This window comes from Genypterus blacodes, unplaced genomic scaffold (assembly GCF_046128005.1).
Source record: "Genypterus blacodes isolate CSIRO-AG114 ecotype Tasmania unplaced genomic scaffold, CSIRO-AGI_Gbla_v1 ptg000012l_1, whole genome shotgun sequence".
Taxonomy (NCBI): domain Eukaryota; kingdom Metazoa; phylum Chordata; class Actinopteri; order Ophidiiformes; family Ophidiidae; genus Genypterus; species Genypterus blacodes.
The window spans coordinates 5,673,245-5,694,838 of record NW_027466826.1 but is presented as its reverse complement, the minus strand read 5'-3'; the positions used below and the strand labels follow the sequence as shown (position 1 = coordinate 5,694,838).

Sequence of the window (21,594 nt, the reverse complement as noted above, 5' to 3'; positions counted from 1 at the left end):
ATGTCTGAGACTGTGGATGTGGACTGCGGGGAGTGTTTGTCCCCCGCACCTGTAGCGGCGAACGGCACGGAGTTGCACCGGCGCTCCACCGTGGATGTGGATGACGAACTTCTCACATACATCTGGAGAGAGTACTTACACCCCAAGCAGTATGAGTGGGTGCTCATCGCTGTCTACATCATTGTCTTCTTCGTGTCACTCATTGGAAACTCGCTTGGTAAGTTTTTTAAAAATGTATTCCACATTTCAACATTTTCCCAATTTCCTAAGTGAATTCCGCCTCTTCCACCTGTGACGCACAGTGCATCCTCATCATCCCAGACAGGCTCCAGATTGTCTTCTTAGGTGCAGAAACCCTGAAGACTCTTGTGCTGGGGGCTACACACGAAATCAACCCTTTACCTTTGTGTGTGAGAGTGTGTGTGTGTGTGTCAGTATGGTATTCAAACAATGCTTTTTTTCCATTGTTTTGACAAATTCCCGTGTTGTTCAGCTCTTTCTCTCAGTATTGTTGCTATGATGTGTAGTTTTCTAATAAATATTGAGGAAAATGAATAAACAATCACCTTAATTATGAACTCATAATGTAATTAGACAAAATCTGACATGTCTGCACAAATGACTTCAGAGGATATCTTAATTGACTATGTAAATTCATAGCAGCTGTTATTGAGTTGTGAAGTGAAGTTTGATCTTGTGGTTATTGTAGATAGTCGGGGAGATGCACCCAGGCTGAGCAGCAGCATCTTTGAGTGTGGTGTGATGTGGATGCCAGCTGGCTGAGCTGATTGTTGTGAATTGCTGCTTTTTTTTTTTCAAAAGGCCAATCAAGCTGAATGAAATCAGCTGCCGATAACACAGATGGAGGAGTCACGGGAACTTGCTTGGATGTGAGTGACTTGTCTTTGTGGAGCTGGCCACATTCCTTTTTCATACACTGATCAGATTTGTCTCTGTGCTGCAGTTAAAAAGTGAAAAAGCTGGAGTTAGCAAGGGATGGAATTGATACGTTTAAATATGTCATATTTTGCGTCATTGGCTCACCGGAGGGAATACTCCAGGTGAGGAAATGCGTGTGCAGAAGGTTTCTAACAATGAGCTGCTTTAGAAAATCCATTTTTAGGACACCCCTTACACCTTGCATTCATATTTGACCCATTCACAGAAAAGTGCAAGCTGTAAAGACTCAGGATGACTCATCTCACTGGCTCCATTTGCTCCCATTCATAAACCTCTATGTTTGAATGGGGGTTGGCTTGTTACAATGACATACATCCGTTTCTAAATGGATGGACCCTTTTGTCAGGGCACCAGTCCTGTTGTAACAAGCCAACCCCCATTCAAACATAGAGGTTCATGAATGGGAGTTGGCTTGTTACAATGACATACATCCGTTTCTAAATAGATGGACCCTTTTGTCAGGGCAACAGTCCACCTACTAGTTACGATCTTGCTTACGTAGGAACTGCGAGCTATATCGAGTGCAAGGGAAATGCAGGTATTTAACAGGTCTACAAGGATGGGACAAGAAGGGTGGAGAAGTAAAACACTAGGTATGTAGCTGAAGGAGAATGAGTAACACAAAATACAGGAGCTGGAAAAGACTCAAGGAATATGGGGAAAAATTAAAACCAGCTCAAACTGAGCAGCAGAGCCGAAAAACAAGACGGTTAACGAAACACGAAGGAATACTTAAATCAAGGGCAAGAGTGGACTTGCAATGTAACGAGGGGCACAGTGGAGCACGAACGGGGGACCAGAGAACATAACGAGGACAGAACAGGAACAGAATCAGGGTACAAAGAATTTACTGACAGGTGCAGGCTTGCAAAGAGTACAAACGGGGAAACAGAGAACAAAAGCAGGGTAGAAGCAGGAGCGGATACAGGTGTAACAAGGAACTCAAACAGAATCAGGGAAGCAGAGAGAACTGGCAAGACGCAGGAACAACAACCAGGGAAGAATCAGGGCGACAACAACAACAGAGGGGAAGACGCAGATTAGATACACGTGGGGCTGATGACAACAGGGAGCAGGTGAAAGGGCAGGAAGTAAATAATAACAATGCTACAAAATAAAACAGGAAATGAACAAAAGACAGAGACACCTGTTGATAACCTTACTGATACAGCAGCATCCAGAGGACAACAACATGCAAAATCAGGATGCAAAGTGAAAATACAAATCCTGTCTTCCATTACATGTCATTCTCCAGATAAAGCTGGATGCAGAGATCGCATCTTAGAGTAACAAAATGTGTAAACCAGGCCTGAGTGGTGTGAGCTTCATCTGATACTCGTAGTACAACAACGATGTAAGCTGTTTTTATTTAGATTATGGTGTTTACATGACATTTAATCAATATGTTTTACATGCAGCAGGATATGCAGTACATTACACAGGACCAGTGTGTCTGTATTCATACAGACATAGATATATTTGGCTATGTTGTTTGGTTCAACAACATGAAAGAAACTGGCATAATATGTAAAGATGGAAGCACAATGGTCTCAATATTATCATAGTTTGTAACATCTTAGCACGTTCCGTTATTCCAGGCAACGGTTAACATACCAAAGATGTCAGCCTTAAGCATTGTTAAGGACTTTATTATAATGTTTTTAACTGTTTTGGGTCAAAGTTACAAACCTCAGGCCTCAGGTCAGACCCTATTGCCTTGAAATTGTGTTTGACAGATCTGAGATATGGGATGTTTTTGCATTGACGGGAGTGCTGGAAGACAAAGCTTCACTCCTCAGCCTGCGTCTCTCAAGAGCACAACAAAGTAAAGTTCAGATTGACATTATTCTGATGGTGTACTCAGCAAAACCTCACACTTTTTATTACAAATAAATCTGAACAAACACAGCCATAGCATTTCTTCCTAAGCGACAAACGTCCTATTTTAGACATGCACGCTGTTAGAATAATGTATTTTATACTTTTAATCACATCTTTCAGTATCATGATGCGACATGCAACAGGTAACACACTGCCAGTGGACCTGCCACATAGTCGAATATGCATACACACATTTGCTGTATGTACTGTATGCAGGATGAGTACATTCCATCAGTTTTGATATGGGCAATATGTTCTCTTTATCTCTGTAGTATACGCAAACTAAATGTTCAATTCAAAAACATCCAAGGCACTCAAGTGGGATTTAAATGTTAAAAAGCCTTTTATTTAAACTTGGGCTACCAAATTAAAATACACTGATGCACAAGAGAACATTTTTATGAGCTCAGTCTCTCTCTCTATCGGCTTGATTGGGAGCCTCTGTTTCCTCTTCCTCTGTGAATATTACATTACACTTTTCTCCAATTGCCTACAGAGCGAATGTTATTGATGTAGCCAGGACTGGAAAAATGTTTGTCTTCCAGCAGACTTCATAATCAATTCCGCCTTGTTTGAAGCAAAGGGCCTTTTGTTGTTTCTTCCCCCTGCACAATATGGTTTAATTATTTTGTTTTGTGAGGTAATTGTAGTTATGTTGTAAGTCTTAGAAAAAATAATCTATAACAGTAATACATGCTTGTAGCCCTTGACCACAACATTCATGTCCTCTATACTGCTAGTTAGTACTTTTTCATGCACCCTCTAACTTTAAATGATTAAATACAACAACTTCTTGCACTGTAAATGTCTTTACTTTAGTACAGCTCACCTACAAGGTTTTTCTGTGATTGCTTTTTTTTTATAGAGGTGGTGATAAGGTGGCACTTAAATGCTTTCGTTTGCAAAGAGATGTTGCATCATACTTGTATCTTACTTCTAATACTTGAATACATATTAGAAGATATTTCTCAGCTGCGGATGGATCAAGTTTCAGGTTTATGTGTATCAGTGACAGCTGGTGGCCAATTTTCAGAAGGGGTCACAGTCACAGTCTATGAGGTCATTTTGTAGTTGCCAACTTAACATGTATGATTATGTTTTATCATAAAAATGTGAATTTAAAATATGGTTAAGCTAAATACAAAGTCGGAAGGTTGAAGGAATCTGCAATTCATACACGCATTCACGCACGCACGCACGCACACACACACACACACACACACACACACACACACACACACACACACACACACACACACACACACACACACACACACACACAGTCGTGAAGCATTTATTTTCTGCCCAAATTGATCTTATCTGAGCCACTGTTTTGAACAGGGACCCCTCCTCTCGCTGAAAGCAATCCATCCAGAAATCCCAAACATTTCAAACATCTCAGGAATGCTGCACCACAACTCCACATAGATTACTGTCTTTTCCTTTCCCTCCCTTCACCACACACTGACACACAACACTACCCATCTTAATGACCCAAATGACACACACTCTGCTCTACATTTCATCCAAGTACTACCCAATGTACAGTAAGCACAATGTAAGATTAGGCGTGTTAATACAATGCGACAAGTTCAAGTAAATGTCACTTTAATGTCACACAAGGCAAAATTATTTTGCAGCAAGGCTCAATTACCATGCAAACATCAAATACAGTGCAGCAAAACAGGTAAAAATAGAGATGGAGCACAGAGGAGATTGAGGAAGAACAGTGATTTGGGCAAGATCTATTTACTCAACACGAAACAAGAACAGCGCCCCCTCCCTCAAATGTCTGCCTCACAGTAAACCTCCACAATGAGCATGAAAAGCACATCAGTCCTCACTGCTGAGCTGATTCTGTGCTGCCGTCCATGTAAAATGTCCATTAGCTCCACTGGATCCAGACTAACCCTGTATATCGTCTTTTTCCCCCCTGAGTTCATCTTCCATAATTTCTCCTCTCAACAGGCACCAGGTGATTTTTTTTGGCTTCAGCTTCCTCTTTGGCTTTCTTCTCTGCTCCCTGATTACATCCCTCATCACTCCAGATTAATGTTAAGTGTTGCGTTGCGGGCACACACATTTGCAGCTCAGTGGCAGTGAATTAAGCGGGCACGGAAAAGGCTTGATCTCGCTTTGATTAGGAGGACAGAGCAGAGAGAGCAGTCAAGAGATAGAGGGGAAATGCAATGTTTGTAATGTAGTTTAATGTCTTTTTGATCTGAAACTACACTTAGAATTACATGCTTATGATATTGGTATATGTCGGTTGATAAAAGTAGCATTTTAATGGAAACAGTGGAGAATGGATTTGCCCTTCTTTTGACCAGCTGCCACTGATGTGTATTTGCATGGGACACATTTAGTAGAATTCTTCCTCTCAAGCCCATCCAGTCCAATACATGACTTCATTTTTAAATGGGTTTCCTGCTGGTGTTTGCACTCAGCTACAAGGCAGCTGCTGTGTGGCTCATCTCTGTCACTGTGTGATGCTGCCAGGATGTTAATAATAAACTGGCATTATCTCATTCTGCTTGTATAAAATGTACATTCAGTACTCAAAAGGCTGAAGCCCAGTACCCATGACACTATGTCACAATACTGACACGAGCACCAATGAACTACAGGATTACCAGCACGCACTGACCCCATCAGCCATAATAGAAAAGTCAATACGCACAACAAAGAGACAGTATTGAACATATATCTGACCTCCCTGACACAGTTGTATTGCGTTGTATTGTGTCTTCAAACAGAAAGTATAAGCAATGACTCTCACCAGCCTCAACCCTGCTTGGATGCGGTTACAGTAAATTCCTTGTGTATTCTTGGTTGTTTCATAATGACTTTTTTGAAAACTACTTTACAAGACATTCAGAAAGCTATTTCCCTCATATTAGCTCTTTACTTTGAGCTGTCAGTACATAAAATGGGACTCATGCAGCTCTAGTCTGGTTCGCTGACACCAACTATGAAAGTGAGCAAATGAGGTTTTGTGGACATCCATATTGTTGAAATTGTTTTCCCTTCAGTGTTTACTGGGACATTTGATAGCAAATACCTATCGGACACACACTGTTTGCTGCTGCTGGGCTTGTAAAAAACGTTAGGTTATGTCTGCAAGTTTGGCTCAAGTGTAGTGCAAGTTAGGTTTTATTAACATTATGGTTAAATACAGACAAATGAAAACACTGCATTACTTTGTGCAAAATGTACATTTTGCTTGCACTAGTTCACTGATTATGTTAAATTGTAACAGAGGAAAACAGTAGCAGCATCCTGTCTGTTCCTCTGTGGAAAACTCCTGTGTGTTGAGCTGCTGATTGGAATCATTTTGCACATTGATACACAGATTTCGACACTGCCTCGTTCTCATTTGAGATGCACGTCTCTTTGGATTGATGAGCTTTACCCATTACTGTAACCCACTTTTGAGACACACCTGCTCCCAATTCCCCCTTCATCCCGGGTGTTTATATGAGCCAGTCCCCCCTTAACCTTTGCCAGACCTTCTCAGTAGCCACCTGCAGTTTCAGCCCGGTTTTGCCTGATTGCCTGCCTCTTCCCCACTGTTTGCCTGCTGTAGACCTCTGGATTAGTCTACCTGCTGTCCTCTTAAGACAGTAAACATGTTTTCAACCAAGTTCTGAATGTTTTACCCCTTACTGCCTATCTGCTTAGTTCATCTGTGAGTCCAAACACAATAAGCAGTCACACAGTGCGCACTGTATTCTCGGTTGCCACCAAGGTTCATTGTCGTGATCCCATCATGACTCATACTGTTATCATGCCCACTTGTTGCCCACATAATTCATGCAACATTTATGTAATGTTTATGAGACAAGGACAATATGTTGCTTCATGATCACTTTCAATGTTTAGATACAGCGTGGGATGTTGTGTCCATATATTTATCTCACAGGGGACATTTATATTTACAATATCATCCATTTAACTGAATTACTGTTAATTAAACACATCTGTTTAATTGTGGGAAAATGTTGACCCTATTACCAATTATATATTGAGATACACAATCGCAATTACTGAAGGTTAATCAATCCACCCTCCAAAATAAATTTCAGTCAGTTTTGGTAAGCCTATAATTACACATTTTGAAGGACACCCTTTGAAAGATGTATAATGTTATATTGCCCAGTATTGATTCTATTTGTACTGACATTTTTAAACATATGCATTATAGTAAAGTGGAATAATAAAAAACAATCAACCACATACTTAACTGATCTACCTCCACAACTGCGGCAGTTTTAAATATCTTGGTACCAAATCATTCATTTACGATCATGCAGAAGACACATTTGGAACGTTTGATTGCACAAATGCCTCCTCTACCTCCCTCTATCCTCTACCTTATCTCTGAAAGTGGAGGCACAGGATCCTAGAGAGGTTTGTGATCATCATGTATGACAGGTAGAATACAGCTGCAGCCAATGATGCAAGGCTGGAGATGTCTGCTCGGGAGAAAAGACCGCACTATTCCAACGACTCAAGTGGCCCTGTTGTCAAGTGTCAAGTGTGCTGCTTACCTGACAGGCTGCATATGGCGTCATTCAACAGAAGATCAGAGTCCTGCTGACAAAGAATGGTGATCAGTGACAGGTCTTCTGGACAATGCTGCCACCTATTGCAGAGAGTTGACAACAAGTGTGGATACACTTCAGAATCCAATGGGAGGTGCAGATGCAGAGATGCTACCCTTTTGGTCTTGCGCAACATTTTGTCTAATGATCTTATTTTTATCTAATCATCCTCAAAAATCATAGAGACAGAAGTTCCTATATAACCTTTATAGGTTTCGCCATAGTCAAATACATATGATTCAACACCAAACTCATCCAGTTTGTCGAAGGGACACGTGTTATGTGCAAGTTGCATATTTGCATGGTGAATATTTGTGATGAATAGCTTGAAGTGCTGCATTGTTGATAATATATTGAACATGTGTATGATCAACATAACAGTGACATATCAGTCTCCAAACATACAATAATATCACACTAACCTTTGAGTTATCCCTTTTTGCCAACAATAGATGTTTGTTTGAATGCATATATGTAAAATTGAATGCTTAATGCTTTTCATGAAGTGGAAGATTGGGCAGCCAGGAGACATGAATGTATCTGAATTCCTACTCAAACTCATTCCTATGTGTATCAGTGAAATTTCCTTTGGATTGCTTTTGATTGTGTATTTATGTTCAGTTTGTTTTGCAGTGTGGAAAAATCGTCACATGCGTACGGTGACCAACTACTTCATAGTGAATCTCTCTTTAGCTGATGTCCTGGTCACCCTCACCTGCCTACCGGCAAGTCTGGTTGTGGACATCACAGAAACGTGGTTCTTTGGAAATACTCTTTGCAAAATTGTGCCTTATCTGCAGGTAAGCAGCTGTATATATAACAACAAGTTCAAATCTTTCCCCTTCAAAGGTTTATGAGCACAGATCAAGGTGTGAGCGTTTTTATCATCTACGCTTCATTCAAGAGTGTAAAAATACTCTTCTCACTTTCCCTGAGACGTGGACTGTGTGAGACCTTTGATGGAATCCCATGGTGATGTCTGATGCTTTGGGCGAGTCTTTTGCTTTTTCCATTTTAAAGTGATATCACAACATCCTCCCCTCTGTATGTCAAAAGATTGTCTGTCAAAAGAAAGTCATCCTGTTTGATATCTTTCTGTGGGCCACGTCACCACACGCATCAATACTGAGATTGTGATCTCGAAGCAAACACTCATATCGGAAAATTGTGCATCAAATCAAACATCAAATGGCATCAAATTGCTGTGTTTAAAAGTATATTTATGAATGATGAAACGATGTTTGAAGCATCCTTTGGCATCTACAGTGTATGGCTGCATAATCATGAAGATGGGGGCGAGATATTTTTATTTCAAACAGCATGTTGCTGTGACAAATCAGGATGTGGACTCTTGCACCCTAATGAATCGTTTGTCCTGACAAATAATTCATTAATGATACATAATTCATTTGGCATTTGACATCTGCCATAGCTCATCATCCCTGTTCACAGCAGTACCTGGCACAAGTCCTTCATGCTCACACTCAATCTCAGTCTTCATTGCCAGAGTTATTTCCTTGTTGGCTTCTACCCACATTGTTATGCACCACTGTTGAATTCATTTCCGCTTGAGAATTCTTGCAGTGTTGCATGCAACGTGGATTTTTTAGTGCCTGTATTGAGCCTGCAGCAGCTCATCCCAGGGAAAAGTAATGACTTTGCTATCAGTTTGCAATATGGTATGGAATTAATGGCCTAAACGCTGACATGGTTTTGGGTAATCTGGATAAATATTGATTTCATGAAGATTTTGATGCTGCAACACAAAGTGACTCTACAGTTTCTACATCAATAGACTTTGGGAATCACAAAAATACACATAAAAACGCACAAAGACCACATGGTAATGCTGGCTTCTGTTGTTATGTTGAGAGGCATGCTGAATTGTGCAGCAGCATGGCTATAAAGTAATCTAATTAAAACTTAATTTAACCTGCTGATCCAATTTAAATGTAGTTAAAGCACTCTGTTTCAAGCTAAGATAAAACTTTAATCCCTATGTCTATAGGAAACCTTACACCAATAAGTGAATGTGCTGGATGTTGGATAGTGATTATTGCATGGTTATCTAGGAAAGTTGCATGTGAGAAATGTGGCCTTGTAATGTCGTGTTACACGAGTAACAGCTACTGTAAGGGTTTCAAGGCTCCAGTCTTTAATGAAATATTGACTCACTTGTCAATGTATTTATTTTCTCACAGGCAGAATAGGACAAAGGGGAGCTTTTTTGCTCACCGACAACAAACAAGCTGACTTATTATACAACTGGGCACTATTATATAAAAACAAGCCATGCAGTCGCTGTAATTGAGAAATTGCGATTTTGTTATTGAAGAGCGTCCCCTGCAACATCCTGAAACTGAAAACGAGCAAAACCATTGCCAACATTTTTCTTGCATCCATTTTGCCAGCTCAACATGCCCCGACAAATCTTGGTCCAATTACACAGATCCATAATTTAAATCACACATCGTTAATCACACTATGGTTTGCCACAGGCTCCCCTCCCCAAAGTCTAACTATTATTCATTCATTCAGGTTGTGATGACTCTAATCTGCTGTTGTCCTTCAAAAAAGGGCAATGAAGATTGTCGCTGCCCGTTGTCCTATTAGATTAAAATAACCCTGCAGTGACTTTACAGTCCTGATAGATGCCTTTTAACTCACCACTACAGCTCTGATTGGACCAGCTCATTGGAGTGAGTATGCACTTGACCTACCCAGAGTGTCATTTGTGTTTTGTCCAGTGCAGAACACCCAATCATGTAATCTTCTTAGAAACAATACATCGTGACAATGCCTGATTTTATTTTCTTTGAGTGAGGTCACTATATAGCTTTATTGTTGTATGCAGACGTATGCCAAAATGAAATCCCAGCTGAAGGTGTCATATAAATTAGTACGGAAGAGGAAAGGGAACATCCTGTGCTCATGAAAATAACGTGATGGAACTGGAAAAAAAAATTATGGCTACACCTTATTAAAGCTTGAGAAGGCAATAATTATATTGTGGCCATGAAATTTTTATTACATTAATATTTATTACTGTAATAGACAGGACGAACATCTGAAAACCTCAGAAAATCAGGTTCACTTAATATCCCTGCTTCCGTACAGTGCCAGGCGCCATTACTGTTGCGTGGCCACGACATCATCATTTGGTGGTCACGACTTATTTCTCTCAATGAGTGAGTCAATGAGTTATTGTCTCTCGTTAACATATGGTTACACATTATTATTTAACAATCCAAAATGTGACCTCTCCTCTTCCGTAATGTCGAACATCTGCTATGAATTAATAAGCAGATGTGATGTAATCTGTTTGCTTTCATACAGAGATCAACTAAACAGTGATGATGCTTTTCACAGAATAGTATTGAATAAAACCAATAATAATTTTTTCTTTTTCCCCCCCTAGACAATCTCAGTTTCAGTATCAGTCCTAACTCTGAGTTGCATCGCCCAAGACCGATGGTATGCAATATGCCACCCTCTATTGTTCAAGAGCACAGCTAAGAGGGCTCGCAAGAGTATAGTCGTCATCTGGGTGGTGTCGTGCATCATCATGATTCCTCAGGCTATTGTGATGGAGTGCAGTAGTCTGCTGCCAGAGCTAACCAACAAGACCACTCTGTTCACCGTGTGTGATGAACACTGGGGAGGTGAGTCCCACAAGCAAATAGGGATATCCTCTTAAATCCCTTGTATAGAACATCGTCAGACCTACAGCTTATGTGCGTCTTTAGTTATCGTGCAGATGAAGAGCGTGGGGAGACGGATGACTTGCTGCTGTTCAAATAAAGGTGGTAACTGTGGCTGTATGCTTAGTGTGAACAAAGAAAAAAGAGAAAAGGCTTAACCACGCCTTAACCTTATGAATGGATGAATGAATACAAGCTATTAGGAATATCTTAAGTCATTCAATCTGCACACTTTTATGATGTAAATACTACAGTAAAGTTAGGCTCTCCTCACTGTGACAAAGGTCAGACTCCTCCTTTCTGACAAAGCTATTTGAATAAATAAATGAATAGAATATCAAAAGCCTGTGCCGAAAAGTGTGTGTGTGTACACATGCACAATACTTGCAAAGAGAAACTCATCATGGAGGATAACGGATTCTCTGCAGGTGGGGATAATGAATTAGGCCAAATATAAAAATGATGATGTAAGGAAGAGGGAGTTTACCTTCTAATATGATCAAAACCCAAAGCACACACATTCTAACCAAGGAAAGGCAAAAGAGGAAGATCAAAGTCAGAGCTCCGACTTCAATCTCACTGAAAACCAGAGAAACCAGAGGAAAGACCCAGAGGGAACCTAAAGATCACCTTTCAGTTTAACTGAGTTTAGGGGGGGAGGGCTTTGAAGAGTTGTATAAAATTACAAGTTGCTCAAGAGTAACTCCATAATAATCACTGCATATATAACATATATACATGATTCCAAAGTATATCATTTGATACACTTATTCACGGCATCTTAAATTCTATTTTAGTCGATTATGTTTCATTGTAATGTCCCTTTAAGGGTGGAATAAGCACATACACACAGGTACATACAATAGACAGACAGCATTACTACTACTACGAGATTCTATAGTTATACTGCTTTAATGGTTTATGAATCATGCCTTCACTTAATATGGATTATGATAACCAAAGATACATAATTAGTCATTTTCAAGTCAACTTTATTTGAATCGCCCAATAACTCATACAAAGTCTGGAACGGCTTTACAGGCTCATTTTCTTTGAGTGTGTAGCAATCGCTGTATGAAATTCATAATAATAATAATAATTAGATTCCCATTTCTATCCAGTTTTTAACTTCTCCCTTATTCCATCCCATTCTTTCAACAGCTGAGATCTACCCCAAGGTCTACCACAGCTGTTTCTTCATCATGACATACGTTGCACCCTTGTGTCTCATGGTTCTGGCATACATCCAGATATGTCATAAGCTATGGTGTCAACAGGTGTGTATTATATGATCTATACATATTTTTCACACCACACCATCAGCACAGTCAGCGGCATGTTACAGGATACAAATGAACTGATAGTCATTCCTCAAGCTTTTCCACACAGATTCCAGGGACCACATCCGTGCTGCAGAGGAAGTGGGGGTCCATCCAGGGCACGGCTCCGGCTGCAGGATCCAGAGAGTCGGTGAGGGTCAGGACCAGCACTGTTTGTGCTGAGATCAAACAGGTCCGGGCCCGACGCAAGACCGCTCGCATGCTGATGGTGGTGCTGGTTGTGTTTGCCCTCTGCTATCTGCCCATCAGTGTGCTGAATATCATGAAAAGGTAATAATCACTGCAGGTGTGCAGCTCTGAGGATCAAAACCCATTCATACAAGAGAGACATATAATGATACATAATGTAAATTTAAACATCGGAAGTGAAACATGTGGGGTTCATTTGCTGGAATATGTTTACTTATTTTAGTAACTGGCATTAAAAAAGACAAGCATAAATGATCAGGAAGTAGATCTTCAAATGATGCAATGTCGTCCTTGTCTTGCAGAGTGTTGGGTACTTTTAAGAACACGAATGACAGAGAAACCGTGTACGCCTGGTTCACCTTCTCACACTGGCTCATATATGCCAACAGTGCAGCGAATCCCATCATCTACAATTTCCTGAGCGGTAAGTGTGTGACCTGCCTCCTCTGCAGACCAGAAATGTGACTTCATTACCCCCTCTGCTGGACAGTCTGGCAACAATACAAATCACCTCATTTGATAATGTACATTTCTAGTTATCAATGACACTGTAATATAGAGCTTGTTTGTTCGTTAATATAGTTCATTCACAATGAATAAATATTATCTCTTTGCATAAAACTCGTTTTTGAAGCTCAGCATACAAAAGGTTCAAACGAAATGGTCTCTGAAATGGAATTCATGAAAAAAATGTCTTTGCCGTTCTCAGGGAAGTTCCGCGAGGAGTTCAAAGCGGCGTTTTCCTGTCATTGCTTCAGTCGAGGCCAAAACCGAACAAAGAGGATAAGGACCAGAGCGAGCACAGACAGCCGCAAGTCCCTGTCAACACAAGGACCCACTACCATGGACAATGTATCGCGTATATCAGATCAGATAGTTTAGTACAGATAAGATATAAGATCGACCATTCTTTTCTCAAAGTCTGCAACAGAATACTCTGTTATATGTATTGTTTGGTGTAACATTAGTTCATTTTAATTACACACGGACACTATTCTGTGGTAAATTTAGCATTTTGGTTATATAAGATACATATTTGATTGAAGGGGTTAATAGATTGACTCCGTTTCTTGATTGATTTCATGTTTATTTTTGCTTTTATTCTTATGATAGAGATTTTGCACATTATTCATACAGAAGATGGATAAGTAATAATCATTTAACAGTGAAGTGAAATGTAACATTGTGACATTTCTGAGCTGTTCGAGGGTCATTTTTTTATTAGTCAAGAAAGTTGTTTTCAGGCGGTGATAGAGGACGACAATTATCGAAGGGTCCTTGGTTCGAACCCGGGCTCCTCTGATGAAGCGTTGTCCTGATGTGTAGGTTGGCTCCTTGCATGGTTTCCCTCTGTCATCAGTGTATGAATGGGGGATTGTGAGGACATAGATAAGTGCTTTGGAGAAAAGCGTTATATAAGTACAGAACATTATATATATATATATATATATATATGTATATATATATATATATATATATATATATATATATATATATATATACATACAGTTTATATAAGTACAAGTACAAAACATGTTTTCCTTAAGGCTTCTTGTTTGCAGTATTTGAAAGGGTTGAAGTATTGTTTGTGTTTCTTACAGCACTGCAACGTGCATCAGACATATACGTCGTGAAAAAACCTTATTTAACAAAATACATCTTTATTCCACAAAACCTTGAGCTGATTTGTTACATTAATCGATTTCAAACGAGTGGAATGCTAATATTGTATTGTAAGCCTAACTAGAAACATTACAGCAAATGCATCCAGTCTCTCCCTGACATTTCGTCAACACACTAAATAATCTTTGTAAGATATACGGGACGGATCCTGAACACAAACACAACAAAGATGATCAATTTGTAGCTCTACATTTTATGAAACGTGATTTTTGACATTGACACTTTTGTTTATATGACAGAGGATTTAGGGTAAAAGCATAAAAGAAGTTACTCATTAGACACAATGTTTTTGCACTGTAACTCTTTTTACTGTAAATAATTTGTCTACTGAATAAGTGCTGTTGTACATGTTGTATGTGGAGTATCACAGAAAAACACAACTGCTCATTTTTACCCAGGATGATCAAAGCTTTGTAAATAGCATACAATCGATTATTAAGATGTAGTTTATTTAAATATGTAAATGTAACTGTGGTTATGCACACACACACACACACACATACACACACACACACACACACACACACACACACACACACACACACACACACACAGCTGCTCTCACTGCTACCTTTTATTTTAGAATTTTTTAACACCAGTATGAATATGTTATGTCAACATGGACTCTGTGCGAATTACAACAAATCTATTGTCTTTGTTTCTTGCAACAGTGCTGCATCATTAACGTCATCAGTCATCCATTAGTGCATCAAGCATAAAGTATTTGTGCACCAACTCGATGCTGTTGTTTATCTTTACAGGGACAGTGCACAATTAAAAGTAACAGTATCAGAAATCACTTCTTCCTCATTTTCTTTTGTTGTCCCAAAAGTAGACAAATGACCACAAAACACTACCTAAAACTGTTAAATCATTAAAGTCCAGCAACATTATACCCGTGTCTATTCTATGAAACCTTGCAGGATCTTCCTTCAGTAGATGTTTTTTGTTGTCATTGTTTTGTTTGCTATGAAATGCTCATATTGATTATATCTGATACTAATCATGCTGAATGCTCATGAAGAAGTTTGGTAGAAATTAGTAGCAGATGGGCTTTATCTAAAAAACAATGACAACAACATCTACTGAAGGAAGATCCTGCAAGATTTCATTTAATACACACAGGTATCAGTCCATATGGATTCAGCTTGGGAACCCGAGGGTCGCTGGTTCGAGTCCCATATGGACCAAGTAAGTGGACTGGTAGCTGGTGAGTTGCCAGTTTGCCTCCGGGGCACTGCCAAGGTGCCCCTGAGCAAGGCACCAAACCCCCAACTGCTCCATGGGTACCGTATAATGGCTGCCCTGCACCCCCTCTGTAATGTTTGTGTGTGTGTGATATGAGGGGGTGCAAGATAAATTTCAATTGTGTGCAATTTGCTGTGAATTGCTTGCAAAATGACGATTAATAAAGTATCGTAAATCTTATCTTAAATCTTAAATCTTAAATCCTAAATAATGTTAAGTATAATGTCAGTTAAGTGACAGAAACTTGAATCAACCAGTTTAAATTCACCACATCACCACATGAACAATACAGCTGCATGTGGGAAATAGCGACTACATAAACCCAATTTTAGTCTTGGAATAAAAAGCATAAATTGTAAGAAAACTCTCTCTACATCCCTCTCTCTCACACACGCAAATATGATATCTTATTATTGTCTGGATCTGTGCAAACATATTAGACAATTTGTAAGAATTAGTTTTTATTTCCCACATGGCATTTTATGGAAATTGCATCCAGAGCTTGCAAAGTTTGTGTTAAAGAAATAAAACAAAACTAAAGCATTGTTTGTTGGAGCTTGTTGGGTGGAGAGACAGAGGCCCTGGGAGAACACTGTGGCTGTGAAAACAACTCTGGGGGGAAATGAAAAGCCACAGGCAATACCACATCTACTGTTCAAGTATAAAGTTGATTTAGCTTTTACTTGGGTTTGTAATATTGGTTCACATTGGGATTGTTTGTGCGAATAAAAAACACGGCAAACATTCTCGGCATTCTACGCCATGACCTCTGCAAGTAGTTCAGCGTAACTTGAATGAGTTTGAAACATGGAAATCATAAGAAGTTACAGCGACACATACATACATAAATTAACTTCTGTGTACTGTGTGGGTTGCACAACACACACATCATGGTGATACTTCTGATTTCATTTCATAATCTTTGCAATCGAAACAATTTCTGAGTCAGTTAATGTTGTAATACTCACCTGAAAAACTGACAGACAAGCAGCCTGCAGGTATTCAGACCTCCGAGCGCTGTCATAGATTAATCAGGAAACATATCAAAAATGTTCAAACTCAATAAGCAATGTGTCAATAACAACAAATACCAATGTACATGAATCAAAACTGCATTTTGCTGTTTGGAAATGCAGCCTCCATGTGTTACATCCTGTTGACCATGAGGGGGGGTGTATCCCTATTTAAGTGCTGACATCAAAGCGGACACCTTCAGCACTTGGGTCACAGCTATCATGCAACTCAAACATTTGGATGCTGCGGTCATGCTTGGTGAGTCTGTCCATCTATCCATCTATCTATCTATCTATCTATCTATCTATCTATCTATCTATCTATCTATCTATCTATCTATCTATCTATCTATCTATCTATCTATTATTCATTCATATCTACTATTCATTTTCATAACATTCATTCATTTTTGTCTTCTAGGAATCATTGTCTGTCAGATATCCAGCATCAGACTTTCATCGAGCCCTACTGACTGTTTGGATGATGTGAATACCTGCATGTCACATTTATGCAAGAGTGAAGAGGCATTTTACAACGGCATGTGTGACGTTACTGGTAAAAATGACTAACTTATTCCATACTATACTTTATAACCTTTGCTGCAGGGGATTGGAACACAGTGTCTGTATCAGTTGCCTCGTAGTATTATGTTTAAATTCCCCCCAAAAGGACATGAGCAATGAAGTTGAATTGCACCTTGTACATATAATAACTGAAGCAATAGCCTGAAGCTTTGTATACAATCAAATAAAAAGTATTAAATGACAGATTTATGCCAAAATGTACACTTATTGGCATGGCGTTAGATGTCCATTCTTATATTGTGTTGACATAATTATAGCAGCAGGTTCACATACACCTGCTGCAGACACTTACAGTAAATCCTGTTTTTCTGTCTCCCTGTCGTGCGTGTGTTATTTTAGATGAAAGGTGCCAAATAAAAGGCTCAAAGGTCTGTAATTTGACCATCCACAATGTAATGGGACGATTTCCTTCACTGCGAGGGTGTGTGTGTGCCTGGGAGGGGGAGTTTTGTGACTCTATACACGGGCTGGCCGCACAATGCCAACAAAAGCCAGGTGCAGTATTCTCAGTATTCTTTGTGATAAGCATTAATTGGTTAAATGTTTACTAAAGGATCTGGTGAATATGAACAAAGCCTATTGTGCGTCATGAAGAAGAGATTTGCTGTAACCGCCATTTGTTGGAAGCTGCTAATCATACTTCTATTATTTGTAGCTCATCAGAAGAGGAGCACAGTGAACCGGCAATCGAGTGGTCTACCTCATCATGGTAATCTATTATTGTGTTATCCTTACATTGTGTTTTATTGTGGTTTAACTGATATGTGAATTTCTCTTTTAACTTAGCACTTGACGGTGATGGATCCTGCTTAAACCAAATGGGAGTCTGTCTCCAAGATGTGACGTGCAATAAGTATCTGGCCCCTGTTCTTAAGGAGTGTACAGCGGACTATTGTAACAATACTCTGTGTCAACAAGTGACTCGGCAGTTCTACACCAGCGTGCCGTTCAATATGGCAGAGATGCTTGTCATGTGTGAGTGTGATGCTTCTCATCAGGACTGCTTGTATATGAAAAATATTCTGCACAGTGGGACGTGTGAAAATAAGGACTGGATCTGCCTGGATGCTGTTAACCAGTGTGTTAAGGACTGGGACTGCAGGTATGGAGCTGCTCTTTCTCTATAGTATGTAGGTCTATGTCTTGAAGTAAGGATAGTAATAATAATAAGATTGTTCTACCAGATGTTCCAATACATTATTTTAAAGATGGTCTCTGTATTGTGTGCATCACCTACATGTAAAACAAAGGAAACTTCTGCTGTATTGAACTACTAATGTGTTTGACTCGACAGGAATCTGCTTAAATCCTTTCAATCCAAATGTTGGATAGCTGCAGATGCACAATGCAGCGGCGGTGACCTTGGAAGTTTTGATTGCATCAGCCAGATGGATCCGGCTCTCATTCTTGGGGTGGATCCTGAGTGTAAAATGGCCTTTGTGGCCACTTTTGGCACAGCTCTTATGTATCCCTGTACTTGCAAAGGATTACACAGTGATGATCTGGTGAAGTGCAGCATACTGCAAGATATACTTCATAATCGCTCACACTTCAGTGAGTGGGATTTTGATTTGCAAATTATCACGTTATTCATTCATGCACTGGAACTATATACATGTTAATGAAAGTGATTAAAGTGATAATTATAATAAGTTTCTCTTAATGATGATGAGTGTCGGTTGATCAGAATTTGAATTTTCTTAGCTATAAAAGAACCAGTATGAGACAGACGGACTTTGATTGCTTATTCCTATTTATTTGGTAGGTGTGCAATTGTGTGATGTTATTGTTTTGTTTTCATTTGGATTACAGATGATATCTTTGAAGTTTTTATGTTTATTTCAGTGATACCTAGGAAACAAAGTGAAGATCCCCACGAGCCTCCTAAAGGTCACGAATCAGAGCAGCCTGACAGATGGGTAACAGGTAAGGTTTTCATATTGATGATGATGATGATGATGATGATGTTGATGTGGATGATGATGATGGTTGTTACATTGATGATGAGACATCACTACTATTCAATATGCCTAATCCATTTTTTCGTAAAGCAAACATGGCTTCTTAACGGCATAACATAATAACTCTTTTGTCATTTCAGATTATCTACTACATGCTTTTGCGTATGTGCTACTTGCTGGAGTTGTTCTATTACTGCTCATTGCTGTGTTAGGTAGAGTATGGTAAGTTCATCAATCTTGACTCAATTCAGAATACAAAGTCAATGGGATATTTTGTGATAATAAATGTGAATAAATTTGAGTTTACACCAATCTGCTCATTTTATAGGGTGCTGAAGAAAAGGAATAAAAGAAAAGCTCATCCCCCTCAGAAGAGCCATTTTGTTGATACTATATGATGTTTGGTACGCAATTATTTGTATTCTTCTTCTTCTTCTACCATTTCCATTTGATTTATGAGGTGGTTTTGACACTTGATGATGCCAAAAAGAAAAGCAGGTTGTTCCCAGTACTGATAACAATGCACAGACAAATACACTGCAACTCCTTCATATTGATGTTTTATTTAATAATTGTCCATGTCTTGTAAATGACTGTAAAGTGAAAGTCTTCTGTAATCCACTGTGACACCAGACTGATGAATGTTTCTTGTCATGTGTTTGTCATGTGTTTGTGGAACCCAAACACATTAAACAACAAATTAACAAATTCTATCACTACTTCTACTACTACTACAACTACTACTACTACTACTACAACAACTTCTAATACTACCACTAATATTGGTGATATAATAATCATAATAATCATAACAACGTACTGTTTGACTTTCAAACTCAACATTTCACAGTAAAGGTGAAAGTAAAGTCGTTTCCATCCCACAGATCGAGCATCTGAGCTTGGCTTGCTGCTACGGCAAAGTTACAATAACATGAAGTTTAGGAAGTTGTCAAAATTCAGAGCGAGCTGTGCCGTATTCACAGGCACACAGCTGAAGGGTCATGATTCAGGATTGTGTTTTTAATGTTTGATGAGTCATCCTGGTCTGTAAACCTTGCATGGGAAAGGTGGCGTACTTGAGAAATGTATAACTTCATCTATAACATTGATGGTTTCCATCTGTTGTGATAAAGTCAGATTCCTCATTCTGTGAGTTTAATCCTCAACTCCATAGAGGACTTATTCACTTTCATGACTGCTGATTACCTCAGTAAGCCATTCTGCATAAGCCTCCAAAGATATTCAAACTCAGAAAGCATGACAACTGTTCTTTGACCCCTGTGACCTCTTGAACATATTCTCCTCTCCCTCCACTCCTTCCTTCCTTCCTCTCCACTTTTCTCTCTGCAGAGCAGCCAAAGTGGAATGTATAATTTTATCCGTTAGGTTCTTTACATCCTGCGATAGTTTGGCATCAGCGTTATAGATACATTCCATTGTGTAGTAGTCAATCTTTCCTTTGGCCAGAAGTAAAGTGCTGGTGCTGGTTGGCTAAGGATCTTAGGCAACACCTTATTCAGCAGGGGACATGAGGTAATCGCACCATTTACAGGTGGTAGTCAGCGATTCCAAATTGTGATCTCTGAGCTTTCAAGGAGAAGCTGAAACATGTTTTGGGCGTCTTTAAAATACAATAGATGATTAAATGATAATATAATAATTTGGCACAATGTTGCTGTCAGACTGGGGAAGATCCACAGGCGGAAATAATGGACCACACTTGCTGTATGTGGCTTAACATGCAAGGCCAAATCTGAGGCAGCTAGACACAGGAAAGAGTCACACAGCCAAAGCAAGCCTAACGTTGTAACCAGCAGATCATAATTACAGTTTTCAATATCTGCTATCATTAAGTAGGTCTACAAAAAAATAAGCCTGACTTACAATGACTTTGTCTTGGGCTCCTTGGCAGTTGTGCTTTCCATTTGTCCTTCAGTAGTTTCTTATAAAAGGCGGCAGATCCCATTCCACAATTTAAAAAATAATTTATTTTCAATTCAGATGTTTCACCAGGCAGATGTTCACACAAGTAACGCATAAGGACAAGGAAAAGCTTTATGTCTTTGTGATTGGAGGCATCAAGTCTCATTCCTCTGACTCCTTATACTATAGTATAAGAAAAGATGTAGCTTGTCCTCCATGGATTTACTTTACCCAAAATCTATCACAGAAGAGTCTTGTGCTCTTGAGAACCATTTACTGTATGAAAAGGGCTCATCTCTCTAATGGCGCCTTTGTTGTGTTCAAAAACGTCTTTGCCTGGAAAATGTGTGATGGCCTTGGAACCAAAATGATGTGAGTGTGGCATGCATAGCTGAAAATGTTGAAAGGAGTAACAGTAGCAGGAAGTAGACATAGTTAACATAGCTACTTCGGCCTTAATTGCACTACAGGCAACAGTTTCAGTATATTCTGGATGTAAATATGCA

At 39.3% G+C, this 21,594-nt stretch overlaps 2 protein-coding genes across 2 annotated transcripts; both read left to right on the top strand.

Annotated features, from left to right (window-relative positions):
* hcrtr2 (hypocretin (orexin) receptor 2) lies at window positions 1–13,557 on the top strand. Its single transcript, XM_076166200.1, has 7 exons — window positions 1–217; window positions 8,067–8,245; window positions 10,864–11,107; window positions 12,308–12,423; window positions 12,536–12,756; window positions 12,978–13,099; window positions 13,385–13,557. Exons 1-7 carry the CDS (start codon window positions 1–3, stop codon window positions 13,555–13,557), a joined length of 1,272 nt encoding a protein of 423 aa, XP_076022315.1.
* A 3,278-nt stretch (window positions 13,558–16,835) lies between these two features.
* Window positions 16,836–19,563, top strand: gfral (GDNF family receptor alpha like). The gene is made up of 9 exons (XM_076165978.1): window positions 16,836–16,878; window positions 17,041–17,175; window positions 17,544–17,699; window positions 17,860–17,913; window positions 17,991–18,306; window positions 18,499–18,758; window positions 19,050–19,130; window positions 19,306–19,387; window positions 19,494–19,563. The coding sequence occupies exons 1-9, from the start codon at window positions 16,842–16,844 to the stop codon at window positions 19,561–19,563; spliced, it is 1,191 nt and encodes a 396-aa protein (XP_076022093.1). The 5' UTR covers window positions 16,836–16,841.
* The last annotated feature ends 2,031 nt before the right edge of the window (window positions 19,564–21,594 follow it).